Source organism: Periplaneta americana, chromosome 6, assembly GCF_040183065.1.
Source record: "Periplaneta americana isolate PAMFEO1 chromosome 6, P.americana_PAMFEO1_priV1, whole genome shotgun sequence".
Taxonomy (NCBI): domain Eukaryota; kingdom Metazoa; phylum Arthropoda; class Insecta; order Blattodea; family Blattidae; genus Periplaneta; species Periplaneta americana.
In genome coordinates, this window is record NC_091122.1 from 117815082 (window position 1) to 117832790 (window position 17709).

The 17709-nt window shown below is 33.7% G+C and overlaps 1 protein-coding gene across 6 annotated transcripts in view; it reads left to right on the forward strand.

The window, feature by feature from the left end:
* The window catches only part of LOC138701673 (anoctamin-3), a 91980-nt gene that overhangs the window by 62131 nt on the left and 12140 nt on the right, over positions 1-17709 (forward strand). For all 6 annotated transcript variants that reach the window (XM_069828810.1, XM_069828811.1, XM_069828812.1 and 3 more), the window contains 4 exons: positions 2583-2752; positions 4877-5016; positions 9091-9296; positions 12329-12434. In XM_069828810.1, coding sequence (XP_069684911.1) covers positions 2583-2752; positions 4877-5016; positions 9091-9296; positions 12329-12434 — 622 coding nt within the window. The remainder of the gene's footprint in view (positions 1-2582; positions 2753-4876; positions 5017-9090; positions 9297-12328; positions 12435-17709) is intronic.

A 17709-nucleotide genomic window follows, 5' to 3' on the forward strand; every position in this document is an offset into this window, starting at 1 on the left:
ACATAGGTTCAGTTTTGTAAATCATACTATAAAGACGGTAAATATGCCAAAAGTACGTCATTCAGTCAATTTAAAATCAAAACTAACAAGTTACATTTCAGAATTTAAAGAAGATGGTTTATCAACTGACAATAAAATATTATTTTGTAATTTGTGTCAGTGTGCAGTATCATCTACACAAAAGTTCCTGGTGCAACAACACATTACAACTAGTAAACATCAGGCCAACAAACAACTAAATTCCAAGCAGAGACAATTGTTTTTAACACAACCAACAACATCGAATGTAAGATCTGAGTTTAACATCGACCTGTGCCGTTCTCTCATCTCTGCTGATATTCCTCTCTACAAACTAAAGAATAAGGTCTTCAGGGAATTCCTTGAAAAATATACTCAACATACAATCCCGGATGAGTCAACACTTAGGAAGACGTATGCTCCATCCATCTACGATGAGACAATACAGAAGATAAGAGATGAAATTAAAGATAGTTCAATTTGGGTTTCCATTGATGAGACTCCCGACAAAGAAGGTAGACTTGTTGGTAATGTAGTTATCGGTTTGTTAAGTGAACAATATTCTGAACGAATTCTTTTACATTGTGATGTTCTAGAAAAGTGCAATAACAAAACTATAGTTAAACTGTTCAACGAAGCTATGGGTATCCTGTGGCCAAAGGGTATTATGTACGATAATGTGTTATTCTTTATTAGCGATGCTGCCCCTTATATGGTCAAAGCTGGACAAGCATTATCTGTTGTATATCCTAAATTGACTCATTTTACTTGTGTGGCGCATGCATTTCATCGTGTGGCAGAAGTGGTCAGAGACAATTTCCCTAAAGTAGATTTGTTGATTTCATCAGTGAAAAAAGTATTTCTCAAAGCTCCCAGTAGAGTTAACGTGTTGAAAGAAATGTACCCTGAAATTCCATTGCCACCAAAGCCAATTTTAACTAGATGGGGTACATGGCTAGAAGCAGTTGAATATTATGCCGAACATATAGACTCTATTAACAATGTTCTCCTTGCATTGGACTCTGAAGATGCAGTCTCAATTGATACTGCGAAAACAGTTACCTGTGACATAAGTGTGAAGAATGACTTAGCTCACATTCAGCATACATTTTCATGCATCATAAAAACGCTCAAAAGTCTCCAAAATAGGCACCTTTCACTATCTGAAAGTTTTGAAATTATAAATAGTACTGTGGAACAACTGAATCGTGGTAGAGGTAAAGTTGCAGATGCAGTAAGAGCTAAGGTGGACACTGTACCCTGGATATGAAGAACTACAAAAGGTTGTTGCTGTGATGAGTGGTGAATCAACAGTGAAGATTAACTTGGACTTATCCCCAGCAGACATTGTGAAATTGAATTATGTACCAGTTACTTCTTGTGACGTCGAACGCTCTTTTAGTCAGTATAAATCTATCCTCAGAGACAATAGAAGAAGATTCACTTTTCAGCACTTGAAAGAAATGTTTGTAACCTATTGTTATGGTAACAGACAATAAAAATTGTGTTTTGTTGAAACTACATTGGAAGATAAGGTACGTCCATTATATTTTTTGTTTAGTTTGATTAAAATGTACCAATATTTAACGTACATAGTCATTTTTTTATAATTTTAAGTCCATATTTAATTCCATATTTTGGTAAAAATCCATATTTAATTCCATATTTTGGTAAAAATAACTACATATATATTTACATATTTCATATATTTTTAGTCCATATAAATCCGTTCCCTGGACTAATAACATTATAGCATTATGTCCATCTAGAGAAACTACACTTTCCAATGGTGAAATAATAATTAATTATACAAATCGGTTTATTTAGCATCCGATATTACTTCATACAAACACAGAAACATTATCTTTATGCTATGTTTAATATCTTTCGATTGGTGTTGTCCAAGGTCCCTTATAGACGAAGTCTTTTTTCTTATTTCATTGCACGGCCTTAGATGGCGTTATTTTAATTTTAAAACTCATTTATCTCATTAAATATCAGTCCTATCAAAATTTTACAAAGAGTACAACTTATCGGAAATCATTTTTAAAGAAACTTTTGTTATGTAATATTTTTCATGAAAATCAATAATAAGCGAGATATTTCGATTTATTTAATTCAGGCCTCCTTATAACCCCCCCTTTCAAATAAAGTATTTTGAATGCCATATAGCCTGAAATCTAAGTTACAACGAACTTAATTTATATTCCAATTTTCATATAAATCGATTCAGCCAGTATCACGTGAAAAGGTAACAAACATCCAGACAGACAGACATACAAACAAAAATTTCAAAAATGCGATTTTCGATTTCAGGGTGGTTAATTATATATGTTAGGACCAATTATTTTTGGAAAATCGAAAATTACCATAAAAATTTCGGCTACAGATTTATTATTAGTATAGATATCATTTTCACACAAAATAGATTTTTGTAAATTCTGAAAAAATAAAATAAATTTTAATATTAATTCAGTAATCACTGTGAATAACTTAAACTGAATAAATTACAAAATACAACATGGAATAAGAATTTTTCGGTCTAATTTCATTTCAATTATCAGGGTCGGTTTTTTGTTCATCCTGGGGACACGAGTGCCAGAAACTCAGCTTTTACAAGGCTCAAGATAGACGTCTGTGATCCTGCAGGCTGCCTCTCCGAGTTGTGCATACAGCTGTCGATCATTATGGTGGGCAAGCAACTCCTTAATAACTTCCTGGAGATCCTCTATCCGTAAGTACAGTAGAATGTCACGTTTTTGGTGCAGAGTAAAATACATTCAACAAGAGAAGTGACGCGACATAAGATAGGTAGTGGTATGCAGAATGAACCTTAAGTAAGGTCATTAATTCTGGTCGATGATTCCTTTAGTAAAGAGCAACAAAATGCCAAATATCATTTTGCTATATTTTGAATAGTTTTCCAAAAACAACGTGCATTTTAAAATACGTGAATTATGAGATCGTGCAACACTGTAATCAGTAGGGAGTGCACATCAGGTTGTGGTGCTCTGAATAACTCCTTCACTTGGCTTGTTCTGAATAAGGAAGTTCAAGGTCTTTGCCATGTACATTGTTTTTAAATTCGTAAGGAAAAATACAGATAATATATCTTTCAAATTTGTGTTTAAATTATGTTAGAGAACGGAGAATGAACACTGCTCATTTCACGTTAAACAAAATCTTTGAAATTTGAAAATAAACTCTACAACCTAATTTTAATTAAATATTCGGAGAACAATAACATACTCTTATTTCAAAATAAATTCAAAATATTAAGAAATATTTCTACATTTCCATTTAAATTGAATATTCTAGAGAACGAAAACAATAATGATGCTTATTTCACGTTATAAAAACATATTCTTTTTTTAAGATTTAAAACTTTACACGCAAAAATTAAAATACGATATGCTTATTTTACTTTAAACGAACAAAATTTAAAATGTTATTCTTAAACCCTTTTGGTTTAATTTTAATTAAATATTCAGTGAACACAGGCAATAAGAAAAGCTTCTTTTACGTTATAAAAATCTACTTAATGATTTAAAAAAAATCCGTTTGTCGTATTTAAAGCATTTTCTTCAGATAATTAGAAATATTTTCCTCCCACTTTCATTTTTAAAATGGTAACCAGAAAACTTACATACAATAAATAAAATTAGCCGTTTTCCATTAGGAAAGTTCAGGATAACAGGCAGGGTTTGGAATTGAACGGGTTACATCAGCTTCTTGTCTATGCGGATGACGTGAATATGTTAGGAGAAAATACACAAACGATTAGGGAAAACACGGAAATTTTACTTGAAGCAAGTAGAGCGATCGGTTTGGAAGTAAATCCCGAAAAGACAAAGTATATGATTATGTCTCGTGACCAGAATATTGTACGAAATGGAAATATAAAAATTGGAGATTTATCCTTCGAAGAGGTGGAAAAATTCAAATATCTTGGAGCAACAGTAACAAATATAAATGACACTCGGGAGGAAATTAAACGCAGAATAAATATGGGAAATGCGTGTTATTATTCGGTTGAGAAGCTCTTATCATCCAGTCTGCTGTCCAAAAATCTGAAAGTTAGAATTTATAAAACAGTTATATTACCGGTTGTTCTGTATGGTTGTGAAACTTGGACTCTCACTCTGAGAGAGGAACATAGGTTCAGGGTGTTTGAGAATAAGGTGCTTAGGAAAATATTTGGTCTAAGAGGGATGAAGTTACAGGAGAATGGAGAAAGTTACACAACACAGAACTGCACGCATTGTATTCTTCACCTGACATAATTAGGAACATTAAATCCAGACGTTTGAGATGGGCAGGGCATGTAGCACGTATGGGCGAATCCAGAAATGCATATAGAGTGTTAGTTGGGAGACTGGAGGGAAAAAGACCTTTAGGGAGGCCAAGACGTAGATGGGAGGATAATATTAAAATGGATTTGAGGGAGGTGGGATATGATGATAGAGACTGGATTAATCTTGCACAGGATAGGGACCGCTGGAGGGGCTTATGTGAGGGCGGCAATGAACCTTCGGGTTCCTTAAAAGCCATTTGTAAGTAAGTAAGTAAGCCGTTTTTAAAAGCAATTGTGTTTGTTATGATTACATTTTTCGTTTTCTCACCCGTTGTTTGGAACACGCCAGATATTCAGGGTACCTGGAGTAAATTTCTGCACAGGGATAAAGGAAGACAGCTATTTACCGTTTTCTTGTAACAAGGACAATAGAAAATCTGCCAGTTTAACCCTCCTGAATTTAGTGATTTTATGATAATGTTGCTTTAATTAACATAATATTTTTGGGGTCTATATAAGACTGCATATTGTTATGACCAATTTTAAGCATCGTGAACATTACAGGAAAATGTACAACTGGTGGAGCAAACGTTTACATCGCTCCAACACCAAGAATCTCGAGAGGAGTTACACGCGTTGGGAAGAGGACTTTCAGTTGCAGGATCCAGGCCGACTTGCTCTCTTCGAAGAATACCTGGAAATGGGTAAATATTTCCAGGATAACATATTCATATTTTAACAGTGATCGATAATTCGAGTTATAACTTAGCATCCACCCTCACCTGTTAAGAAAACAGTTCAAAACCTCAACCATTTTTAGATAAAGTAATGACGACTCTGTTTTGCGACTTTTTGCAAGATCATCATATTGTGAATAGCAATTATTACGAATATTACACCAAAAACAAAAGAGTTTCGCACCCTCGTCGCCCACTAAATAGCTAACGCTATGTCCGCGTCAGTAGTGACGTATCTGGCGACCTATGTTCACGTTCGTAAAACTTCGGAAAGAATCGTGAGGGATCGGTGGACGTATTCATTTAACGTAAGGTTCTATTATACGGATTTCCCGCTCAGTTAAACATTTATCATGTTGTAGCTCCTATGATAGTCAATGAATCGCTCTGTAATATTGTTTAAATGATAGCTAAATGTCTGAGGAAAGCATAGAAAAATTTCGAAATGAATTTTTTTTGAAAAGTGAAAAAAAAAATACTAACTTCGATGTGATTTGTTTAGAACAGACATTTTCACCTTCAAAAGTTGGTAAGCGGCAAATTTTTTATTTTTTACTTTAGATGGTGGGGGGGGGGGTCAAAGTTAGAGAAATGTTGAGAAAGAAAGTGGTCGCCACTTAAAATCTTTAGTGGTTTCCGAGTTATGGCGAGTTAAACAAAGGAACCTTTTCGCTTGGCGGAGTACTCAAGACTCAACCATTTGTCTGTTGGAATCTAAAAGAAAAATTCTTTCCTGAGCCTTCTTGTACTTCGGCCTGAATAATTTATCCAACTTGAGATGTTCTAAGTAGATGAACATCATCCACAGTGCTAAGTTCTCGAACGGCATGCCATGTTTTAACCCTTTCTTACCTATAGATACCATATGGCAATAATTAACTTTATAGCATTTATATACTTGTGTGTTACATATGAAGGTAAATTTTGCTGGATAACTTCTATTTCAATACATTTTCATCAATATAGTTTTGTTTCAAATGTTGCCACTCCCGTAACTTGGTCACTTAATTGGTCCTAATACAGCTATTTGTTTCAACATGGATTGCTTGTAAATTTAATTTGGGTTAGAAAGGGTTAACACCAAATTATGCCTATTGTAAACTTCGTGTCTTCCACGTTATTCATCTAGAGATACCGGGTCGGCTACTGAAATAACGTGAGGTGAATGGCTCTGATTGGCTCTTTCGTCAATGACGTCAACATAGCGTTAACCGTTTAGCGTACCAGCAAGGTGTGAAAACTCTCTATTAGGCTAGGATATTCTGCCACTTCTCCGTTATAACCCAGGGCTGTTGGTGAGAAGACAGTAGACTAATCCTGATTTCAGCTGTGATTTCCTCCACAATTCAAAATCGTGTTGGTGGTAGTAAGGCATATATAATTTATTTTAAGACTCCAGTTTGTTACTTACGAAGAACCTTGAAGTCCACCTCTGTGGAGTAACGGTTAGCATGTCTGACTGTGAAACGAGCGGGCCCGAGTTCAAATCCTAATGAAGCAAGTTATCTGGTTGAGGTTTTTCGGAGTTTTCCCTCAACCCAATAAGAGCAAATGCTAGGTAACTTTTGACTCCGGACCCTGGACTCATTTCGTTGGGATTATCATCTTCATCTCACTCAGACGCTGAATAATCATCGCAATTCATAAAGCGTCTTAAAATAAACGAGTAAAAAAGAAAGCACTTAATGTTGGCAATAGAGATGCCATGTATTGGATCCTATAATTACTATTTCATGTAAATTTCATAACTGCTTTACACAGTTACGTGTCATATCGTGGCTGCATCTCCAAAATCGGCAATGTATTTTTAAAAAGATTTTGTGGGAGAAAGAAAAAGGCAATGTCACTTTCAATTCCCTTGATTTTCAAAGCTACTTTCTGTATAATTTAAAATATTATAAGAAAAATGATGAAATTATGCCGAAAGTAGCTTTGAAGATCAGGGAAATTAAAAGTAACACTGTTTTTTTCTTTCTCCTACAAATATTTTAAAAACATATAGGCCTAGCGTATTTTGGAGATGCAGCGACGAATCCTTTTTACGATTGACAACACAGTCATCATATTTAATAGACGAAAAGCCACCTCAAGTCGGAATTTCATCTTCTAATGTCTATCTTCGCAATATCACACTACCACATGTTTAGTTCCATGAAAGACACTCCCTCAGAATCATAATTAAATTTGATGACAATAATCAAGTGAAAATAAAAATGTAAAACTGCTTATGGACATCAGGATAAGATTTCGGTCTACGTAAAAGTTAAAAAATTGTAAAGAGGTGGGCTGTTTTGGAAAATACAGTTACTGGTTTCAAAAATAAATTAAATACGAGTGTTTTGTATTTCTTTATATTCAAATAACTTTAATAAATCTGAAGACTTTTTCATACAAACTGTATTCCATATCATAATTGTAACAGTCATCAAAATGCATAACAACAAAATATTCTTATCGCTATATATTTCTTTATATTCAAATAACTTTAATAATCTGAAGACTTTTTCATACAAACTATATTCCATATCATAATTCTAACAATTATCAAAATGCATGACAACAAAATATTCGTATCGCTATATATTTCTTTATATTCAAATAACTTTAATAATCTGAAGACTTTTTCATACAAACTGTATTCCATATCATAATAGTAACAGTCATCAAAATGCATAACAACAAAACATTCTTGTTGTTATATCAACATTACAACACTTTCCTTTTTCTGCAATTAAAGGAGAACAGTAATAAAACGAAATATTGTACATTTAAACAATATACAAGTTAAAAATATTTAAGATTCCTAATCTAAAAATCTTCTTAGACATTGAACAACTCTTCCTGATCTTCCTTATGTTATATTATTGGCTAAGACCACACCGTACTCGAGCCTGGCTCTTACGGTAGTGGCTAGGAAAATTTCTGTTTTATAATTTTAATTTGTACTCACTAGCTAGCTAGCTGCTAGCTAGCTAAATAAAAGAAGATATATAAAAAATTAATTATTATTCCTCTTTTTTGAGTAGCATCAGATTGACCGCTAGAACAAGCATTATTTGGACTGATCACTGGACTGCTTCTTAATTTAATTATAGTTATATACTCCTCATAGAATTCGTTTTCAAGTATTTTTCTTGGAAAGAAAACAAACCTTTCATAATGTTACATTAGTACCAGGAACAGAATGTTTATCAAAATGCTCCAAAACCATATCAAAATGTTGTTTCAGTTCCCTTGACAGGGAAAAGGAATCAAAAACATCCATCAGGTCTGAACACCTTCATGAAGTAACACAGCAATCTTATTTTCATCATTAGCACGTTCAAAATATACATCCACATATTAAGTTAAGATGATCGTTTGTATTTTTGTAGTTGTTATCCATATCTCCATCATACCTAAGAGACTCAATTCCCTTCACTAAAGAATGAAGAGCCATTCTGACACAACAGATTTAAACGAATCTCATGTCAAGAAAATTAATATTAAGAATATTATAATAACAAAGACTTCACCACTGCCACCATATTCTGTAGTTGTTTATATTGAAATAACTTTAATAATCTGAAGACTGTATTCCATATAATAATAATACATTGTAGCACTCATCAAAATACATAACAACCAAATATTCTTGTTACTATATCAACATTACAACAACGAGTATTCTGAATTACTCTGGTTTATCTATTTATGTATTGAGTAACATAGTAGTTTATAGAAACCATTGCCATTAACATATTCAAAATTCTCAGTTTTTCTGTTTCTCCTACCACTTATTCCGCTATTGCTTTATTTTCGCCAGATTATTGCGTGTCATTCTAAATCTATCATTCCTCAATGATCGCCATATGATGGTCTATCTTTGACCAGTAAGTTTACCCGTAGTATAGAAGAGATAGTAAATAAAGTATTGCCCTTACCATGTGTCTAATATTGGACTTGTAGTTTTCAGATCTGTTATCACTTTCCGTAGGCTTACTGGCAAAAGCTAACACCTCACATAAAATACACAACTTCTTATCTTGTCACTGGTTTCAGTTCTTCAGTATGGCTTCGTCACCCTTTTCGTGGCTGCATTTCCTCTGGCACCTTTGTTCGCTCTTATGAACAATATCGGAGAAATAAGACTGGATGCTTATAAAATGGTGACACAAGCCAGACGACCCCTAGCTGAACGAGTACAAGATATTGGTGCCTGGTATGGAATACTGCAAGGTGTAACATACGCAGCAGTCGTGTCAAATGTAAGTAGTTACACAGCTTTGTAGTCAAATATTTCATTAATCATGAGCTATGGCAGGTTGTACTTCCTTGAGAAGAAATTTCACTTTGAAAATATGACTTAGTTAACTATTTCTCACCAAAGGAGAACAGAATCTGATTAAGGGCATATACCGTGAGATTTGTTGGGAATTAATTTAAATTATAAACTTGAAAGGGCATATAATTTTAAGGATGGTAAAAGTGCCGTACATAACTATGGTTGGGAATAAGTCTGCTCGGATTCTCAGCCAGGTGAGTTTGATTGTTGCTTCAAACTCAACCGGCTGAGAATCCGAGACGAATTATTCCATATCCAACACCAGGAAAGCCTCACGTCGTACAGCTCATGCATTTTGTCAAGACAGGGTGTGATTCAAGTCATTCATAAATTGTTTTAGGCATCACTCATAACACGACTAAAGGTGGAGATAAAATATTTTTCGTAGTTGAAATTCTCTAACTCGCAGCGTTTGTATTTTAGTTTAAGTATAGATTAAGAACAGCTAAAATAATACACTAGGTTCGAGGGACTAATTGACACATTAATTCATACGATACGTCAGAGTGAAGAAACAAACATTTATAATACGCGAATCTCTCGAAGATAGTTCATGGCTCTTAGGTAGAGTGATGTGTTCGTATGAAAGTTTGGACTGCCTGAGAGGGTTCGATATTCGAGCCTTCCCTTCGTAAGTTTTTTATTTCGAACTGCGATATCAGGTGGTTATAGAATATTCTAATTAAGACTACTTTAAAATATAAATACGCAATCCACCGGAACATCATATGAACCAAAATGTTCCACAGCAGTAACTAAAAAAGCTCGAATTCTACCATCGGTAACCATTCACGGTTCGAATCTCTGAAGCTCGTAACAGCAAAAGTGAAATACAGCGAGAGAAAATTTAAATATTAGCTATTCCATCAAGCAAACTACGTCGATATCGTCCAACTCCATGCGGGTTGTTATCGATCTCGTATGTCTTAGACCATAATTATGGTATGTCACAGTTTGAGACCAACTTTTTTCTTGGTCAACTCAGGTTTTGACGTTCTCATGACAGTGACACTATGCATGATATATTATTCAAAATATATTGAAATAAATCAATAAATTGTGTTAAAATTCTGCGCTGATTCTTCTTTAAAGATACGTTGCTTATTCCGAATGAAACAAAATAAATAAATTTATTTGGAGAATTGGACATAACTTGCGTATTAAGAAAACGATGTTATAGGAACTATAAGAAGAGCAAATAACTCGAAAAAATATTATAAGACTGGAATAAAAGTAAGAAAGGAGAAAGACAATAAGTAATTAACATAACAGATTGACTGCATATCGTCGTTGTTCCTGCAATAACTCCTATGTGACACACACACACACACACACACACACACACACATATATATATATATATATATATATATATATATATATATATATATATATATATCGATTTTCATATTTTTGCTCTATTAAATAACTTAAATAGTGATACAGGAAATAATAAAATCTCCTATATGTAATTATATTTCTTTGTTTCGAAAATGTAAGAATTCACAATCTCCTATGTACGGCTGCCATAGGATGAATAAATGTGTTTTTCTTCCTACTGAAAAATTTTATATTTTGTACATAGGAGTTATTGCAGGAACAACATATGTTTAACATAAAATCTGCAGTGCTCGGGAAAAGTGACATAAGTCAGTTTCCACAAACCTTTTTTGATAATTTATTGACAACTTACGGAACATCTGCTCGCTTGGAAAAAAATACATTTTTATTTATTCATTAAAGACATCAGCTCAAGGAATGTGAGTGACCACAAGGGTCCTGAATACAATAAACATGTACAGTGTAATGTGATTTGAAATATTAAAGAAAAAAGAAAGTTAATTGTTGAAGGCAAATAATATAAGTGGATTAATTGAAATAGAGATGATGATGTAATATTTGAAGGGAATCCTTGATAATATTTATAAGAATAGACATTACATAATCAAAAGGAATGTGAAATTCCTTAAGATTTCCATGTGAATTTTGTAATATAACCTCTACTACCAAACAGCAAACCAATGACAGACCATTGTTTAAGAGGGACGTTGTACTTTTGAGAAAGATACGGCAGACAAGGTTCATATATAGACTTCTTCTCAATATCAACTTCGGTGGCTTGATTTAGTTTTCTTTCGAAACGGATAGTAGGGTCAGAACAAGAGCCCGCTTTAAGCGTCCATTAATAGCAATAATGTCTGCCCATCTGTATTTCTCCCATTACAATAATTCATACAGAAAAAAATCAAATCGACATAAACCAGTGTAAGTTGTCAATAAATTATCAAAAAAGGTTTGTGGAAACTGACTTATGTCACTTTTCCCGAGCACTGCAGAAATAATCATACGGGGTGCTATTCATAGACATTTTGCTAGCCCGCGCTACGAGCGAGATAAACTAACCCCGGCTATCGACTGGTTAGTTGTACAGGATTAACATCATATCTTATCGATAACACTGGTTTATGAATACGAAAAACGTTAGTTCGCTGATCATCCACCGGAAGCCAGCGCTAAGAATGTCTATGAATACGGCCCACGAAGACTAAAATTTGTAACATTCACGTGATGCTGCCAGTGAACGTTATACTCTCCTCTGATTTCCCCTAGGAAACCGTAAAATACCTCCCACACGTCTCAACTGTTATTTAGGCTGCCTAAGCAAAAATGAACGGCTTAAATCGAACTTCCTATACATAGTATTGATTTATTCGAATTGCAAGTAGAACTTGGAGGTAAGTTCGCATGTAAAAGAACACTGTTTCTGAGTGAGAGAACTCCGGACAAAATTTTCTGGCGGCACATGTGTTATTAAATAAGATTTGCGTTCAATTATTATATTCATTTTAGGGAATAATTTTCTATTCATAAAATAACTTACATTGACATTTTATTATATTGCTGAAAAAATGTTTCACTTTTTGCATACGACATAATATTCTTGTTCACATACAGGCATTTGTTATTGCATACACCAGCGACTTCATTCCCCGAATGGTGTACAAATTCGTGTACTCAAAGACGGACGACCTAGTAGGCTACATTGATTCATCGTTATCTGGTAAGTTATTTCTTCATTTCTGTTTTCGATAAAACGTTAGACTGCCTCCGTGGTCTGTTGGTCAGCATGCTGGCTTCCAGATCAGGAGGTTCCGGGTTCGATTCCCGGGCTCGGCTCTCGGTGAATTTTTCTTGAAGAGGAAGAGTCTGGAAATTTGTGTGATTGTGAGATTGTGAGTGTGCCGGGTTAATATTAATTAACCAATCATCACAAATATAAAAATACATCAGGACTGTCGCTGGGCAGTAACCTGGACACACGTTTCAGCGTTACATTGTTGACATGTAACTCCATCTGTTAGCACAACCATAAAGCATCTAATAGATGCTATAGAGCAGGCATGTCAAAACCCTGCACATTGTGCAGTCGCACACATTGTGCACTGGTCTGCGTGCAACGAGCAGTTCCTATTCCCCTACCTTGAGGGAGAGTGAATCTGCTTGGAGGGGAACGCGACAGGGCTGTACAGTACCTATAGTAGCAGATCAGCTTTTGTTTCAGTAACACAGATCAGTACGGGTGCTCATTGAGCTGTGATTGTGAATGCGTTATGAAAAATAAAGTGAGGAGTCCACAGATATAACGAAGAAGAGAAATCACGAATCATATAACATAACTGTTATGATTTTTTTCCTCAGCCAATAGTAATTATTTTTAAATGAAAGGCTTTCATCATATCATGTGGACCTAATAGTGATATGAGAATTTAAATCATATTAGTAAAGTTCTCAAAATATGATATTCGCCAGCTCTTATTTCTTAATTAGTACTCTCGCGGCAAGACAAACATGAAAATGATGTTGTTTTGGAGTCTGTACTAACACAGCCATTAATGGTTAGACGACTTACAACTTTTATTTGATAAGCTGATAAGTGATGAGAATATAGTGAGTAATACATGTGAGGCTCTTGAGGTTGTAAGGGAAGGAAGAAAGCAACTATTTGTAAGGCGGAAAATTTTTCTGGAAAAATAATACATAATGGCGAATTTTCCACCTCACGTTACTATATTATTTAATATACTTACGTTAATAAATCTTTAAACCTGACATAAAGAAAATGTCCTCGCTTCATAGCTTGTGAAGTACTCTTTTAACTCAATTCAATAACGCTCCCAACTTGCTAATACTTGCTCTCAACGTTTTCCAAATAAACTATATATAAATTTAAATTCAAGCTTAATTTATCCAATTTATTAATAATAATGTGAACTTATATTAATATACAGCAAGGAAATGATTCCAGTGTAAAAGCCTCACAATGTCCTATTGTATGTAATTGGGAGTAAAATATTATTTGTGCACAAATGGTCCCAATAATGCTTGAGGAACAATGAAAGGGTATTAGTTTGAAATAATCAGTACCTACTATGTAAAATGAAATATTGTGTTCGTTTTTTGTTGTTTCGAAATTACTGCAATATTTATATTTTCTTCAAATACTGTATACAAATCATGTAAATAAATTATTCTTTACAAACGACTGCATTGTGAATTGTAACTGAGTAAGTCTATTGTTTCTTGTATTACAATTATTGTCAAATATAGATACTGACAATAATTGTGCTTTTTCCTTCTGCTAAGTATGTTTATAATGTCCAAATGTCAATTTAATTGAACACTAGAAGCGCAGAATAGATTCTTGTACATCCCTCCCGCTAAGAACTGGTAAGAGTAACACGTGAATGACGCAATCTGCACAGACGTTCCGCGCACATACAGTGCACTTTCAGTGTCTGATTTTTGACATACCTGCTATAGAGTTACCAACAACGGAAAAAAAAAAGTCAAAATATGTAGCATTAATATTAATGTAATTGTTTACTCTACAAGAAATTTGAATTTTGTTTAAACCAAAATGGTTGGATGTTAAAATTTCCATAGAAGTACTATTAAAATAATAATAATAATAATAATAATAATAATAATAATAATAATAATAATAATCATCATCATCATCATCATAATTATTATTATTATTATTATTATCTTCTTCTTCTTCTTCTTCTTCTTCTTCTTGTTCCTCCCATTAACTATTCCTTGGGCCCCCGAATGACAATCACTGCACTAGATCACCAAAAACGACTCTGTTACTAGCAATGTAAATATTTCATACAATTACTATGGTAATGCTATTGACTGTAAAATAATGATTCACTGAGCTGCCATCAAAATACTCTCGCCAGGAAAGCCTACTTTACAAATTGAACCAGTCACAAACAGTAGGCCTACTTATGGCAGCGGTGACCAAAGCGGGTGTCGTGATTACATCGTGTAATCACAGACATTCAAACGGCTACGAGGAGTTTCCTGTACATTGCTGTGTGTTGCATTCACGTACTGAAGGCAAGCAGTGGCGATATCATGTCTCTCTACAAACTCTGTCTCTACACGCAGTACGAGGTGGTTTCGTAAAGAATGAGAAAGAGAACTTTTTTGTCGTTCCGGCAGACTAAATGTAATATGTTTACTTTGCTCAACTGTTCAATTAGGAGTATATAGAAACATTAATTGCCACGCTGAGTAATGTATTATTATTATTATTATTATTATTATTAATATTATTATTATTATTATTATTATTATTACTGACCACTAAGTATGTGTTTCTATAATTCTTTTGTACGTGCATGAATATTGATATTTTTAGATCTTCTCCCTAGAAGGATAAAATTATTAGATTTTATCTCCATTTCAATGTTCTTAATCTTTAGATGAGGGTAACTATTTATTAGTTATTCATTTAATAATAATATTGTAGAAAAACTGATTCAATATTATGTGCCAACGAACTGTTAAACGCCAGGAATTGACATGTCTTAAATCATAGCCAGAAAGAGAAAGATAAGATAAATAAATGTAAGGAAGTCAGCTACCTAATGGGGTTTGAAATATCTCGTGCTCTAAAGTCTTTCAATAGAACAGAATTTCTCAAAAGAGTAATGATTAAAATAGCTTAAATAACTTGTCCATAAGAAGTTTTTATTTTTGAAAAACTACGAATTTCTCGACCAAGTATCGAGAGAAAAACTTAGAAAATTCCTGATTATATTCAAGAGGAAGGTTAAAAAAAAGAAGAAAGAAAAATCGTATATTATTCACTGGCTCTTGATGACAGCAGTGACATTACTGATACAGCAAAGCTGGAGATTTTTATCCGAGGGATTGATCAAGATGTTAGTACAGGAACCACCACTGGTTGTAGTTTTCATGCCAAGTACCTTTCCTCCGTCTCCTTACTTCATAGGCTGTCTGTCGCATGTAATCACTGCAGCTCGAGTTTTGGTCACCGCTGACTAATGGTCACTGCGGTTTCAGAAAGACTTAGGCTGGTATTCATAGTCGACACTTTCGAGTAAAGTGTCCTTTGGAAGACGCAAAATATCACTTTTCCGTTGCACAGTCGACACTTTGGTCCAAAGGAACACTTTGGATGAAAGTGTAGTTCCGACCACACTTTGAGCCGAAAGTGACACTTTGTAGAAAAATGGCCGACGTCTTGGAAGTTGTCGATTATTAGAACGTGCGGAAGAGATGGCACAATGTGGACAATGTACAAAAGGGCTACATTAGAGATAGGCCTAAAGACAATCCCGTGGAATTTTATAATGATATAGAATGTAAAAAAACGGCTCCAATCCGATAAAGAAACTTATTGAGATTGCTTATATTTTCGATGACTGGTTGACAAAAACGAATAATAGAGGTTTGCCAGTGCCTCCAATAATACAGTTATTGACTGCATTAAAATTCTATGCTACAGATATGTACCATACATTGATATATATAATCTTATAGTTCAGATATTAATGTAGTAACATTCGTATATTTATAACCTCACTTCGATGAAGTGATATGTAGGTAGATATGCCTATATAACCTATTTTTTATTACTGAAACGAATTTTTTAACTTAAATAATATTAAACTAACTTCAATCTAATGTAGGCATAACAATCTTAAATTAGCATTGAGAGATCTCACGTGCCTGCCTTATAAGCAGATTCTATAATTATATTGGGTTTAAAATTATTTTGATTTTTGTTGACTACCTGTATTTTGAGATAAGATTTTCTTGATGTTGATATAATCATTACTGTTTTGATACCGGTAATATATATTTTCACGCCGGTAAGCAATACATCTACTGTCTCTAGTTCACGTGCAGTCATAACCTCACCATGAAAAGAGATCTCATACTATTAGGCCTATTTTGTTATGCATTGTAGAAACATTTAGCATTCAAAATATTCCTGAAGAGCAGGCAGTAATGGAAACGAGAGAGAGAAAATATTAATAATAATAGTAATAATAATAATAATAATAATAATAATAATAATAATAATAATAATAATAATAATAATAATAATAGCAGTAGTAATATGTTTATTTCATTCTTTTTTTACTTGTATTCACTATTCACGAAAAAGACAAAAATGAAAATAAAGGAAATAACACGATATATCAATAAAGGAGATACGTATAAAACCAAACTTAAACTATATATATATATATATATATATATATATATATATATATATATACACACACACACACACACACACACACACACAAAACTTAACCTACTCAATCCAACTTAACCTAACTATATAAACTAATAGAAGATATGTACAAAATCTAACCGAACTATATAAATCAGTGGAACGGATACATACAAAATTAAACTTAGCGACATAAATCAATGAAAAAGATATGTACACCTTGGGGATTTAGTGAAGTGAATTTTTTAATGGCAGGCAGAGTAACTATCTCATGCCCCCATGTTTTAGATTGCTACCTGTGCACTTCATTAGAACCAGGTACCCAGCTTCGAAGCCGTTAGCCCTGTGCAGAACCTAATCTAACTATATAAATTAATGGATCAGCTATGTACTGTACAAAACCTAACCTAATTTCACCAGCAGTATCACTAACTATTCAATAAAATGTTATATATCTGAACTGACTGAAATAATCTAAACTATCGTCAACAAAAACTAGAAACTGAAATAAAACAACTTTAAATATATATTTTCTCTCTCTCGCGATCAATTAGGCGATCAATTAGGCTCCCAATTCAAATCACAAGCATTGTAATTTGTAGGTTATACGTCATTAATTTGTTATTGTTTGTTCTCTTGTTTTGAAAGGCATTGTGGGACTTCTGTTACCAACCAAATTGTAACTCTACACTTTGCTGGCGTAAAGTGACACTTTGTGAAGTGCACTTCTTCAATCGTCTATGAATACCACTAATATGAAAGAGCCACTTTCGTC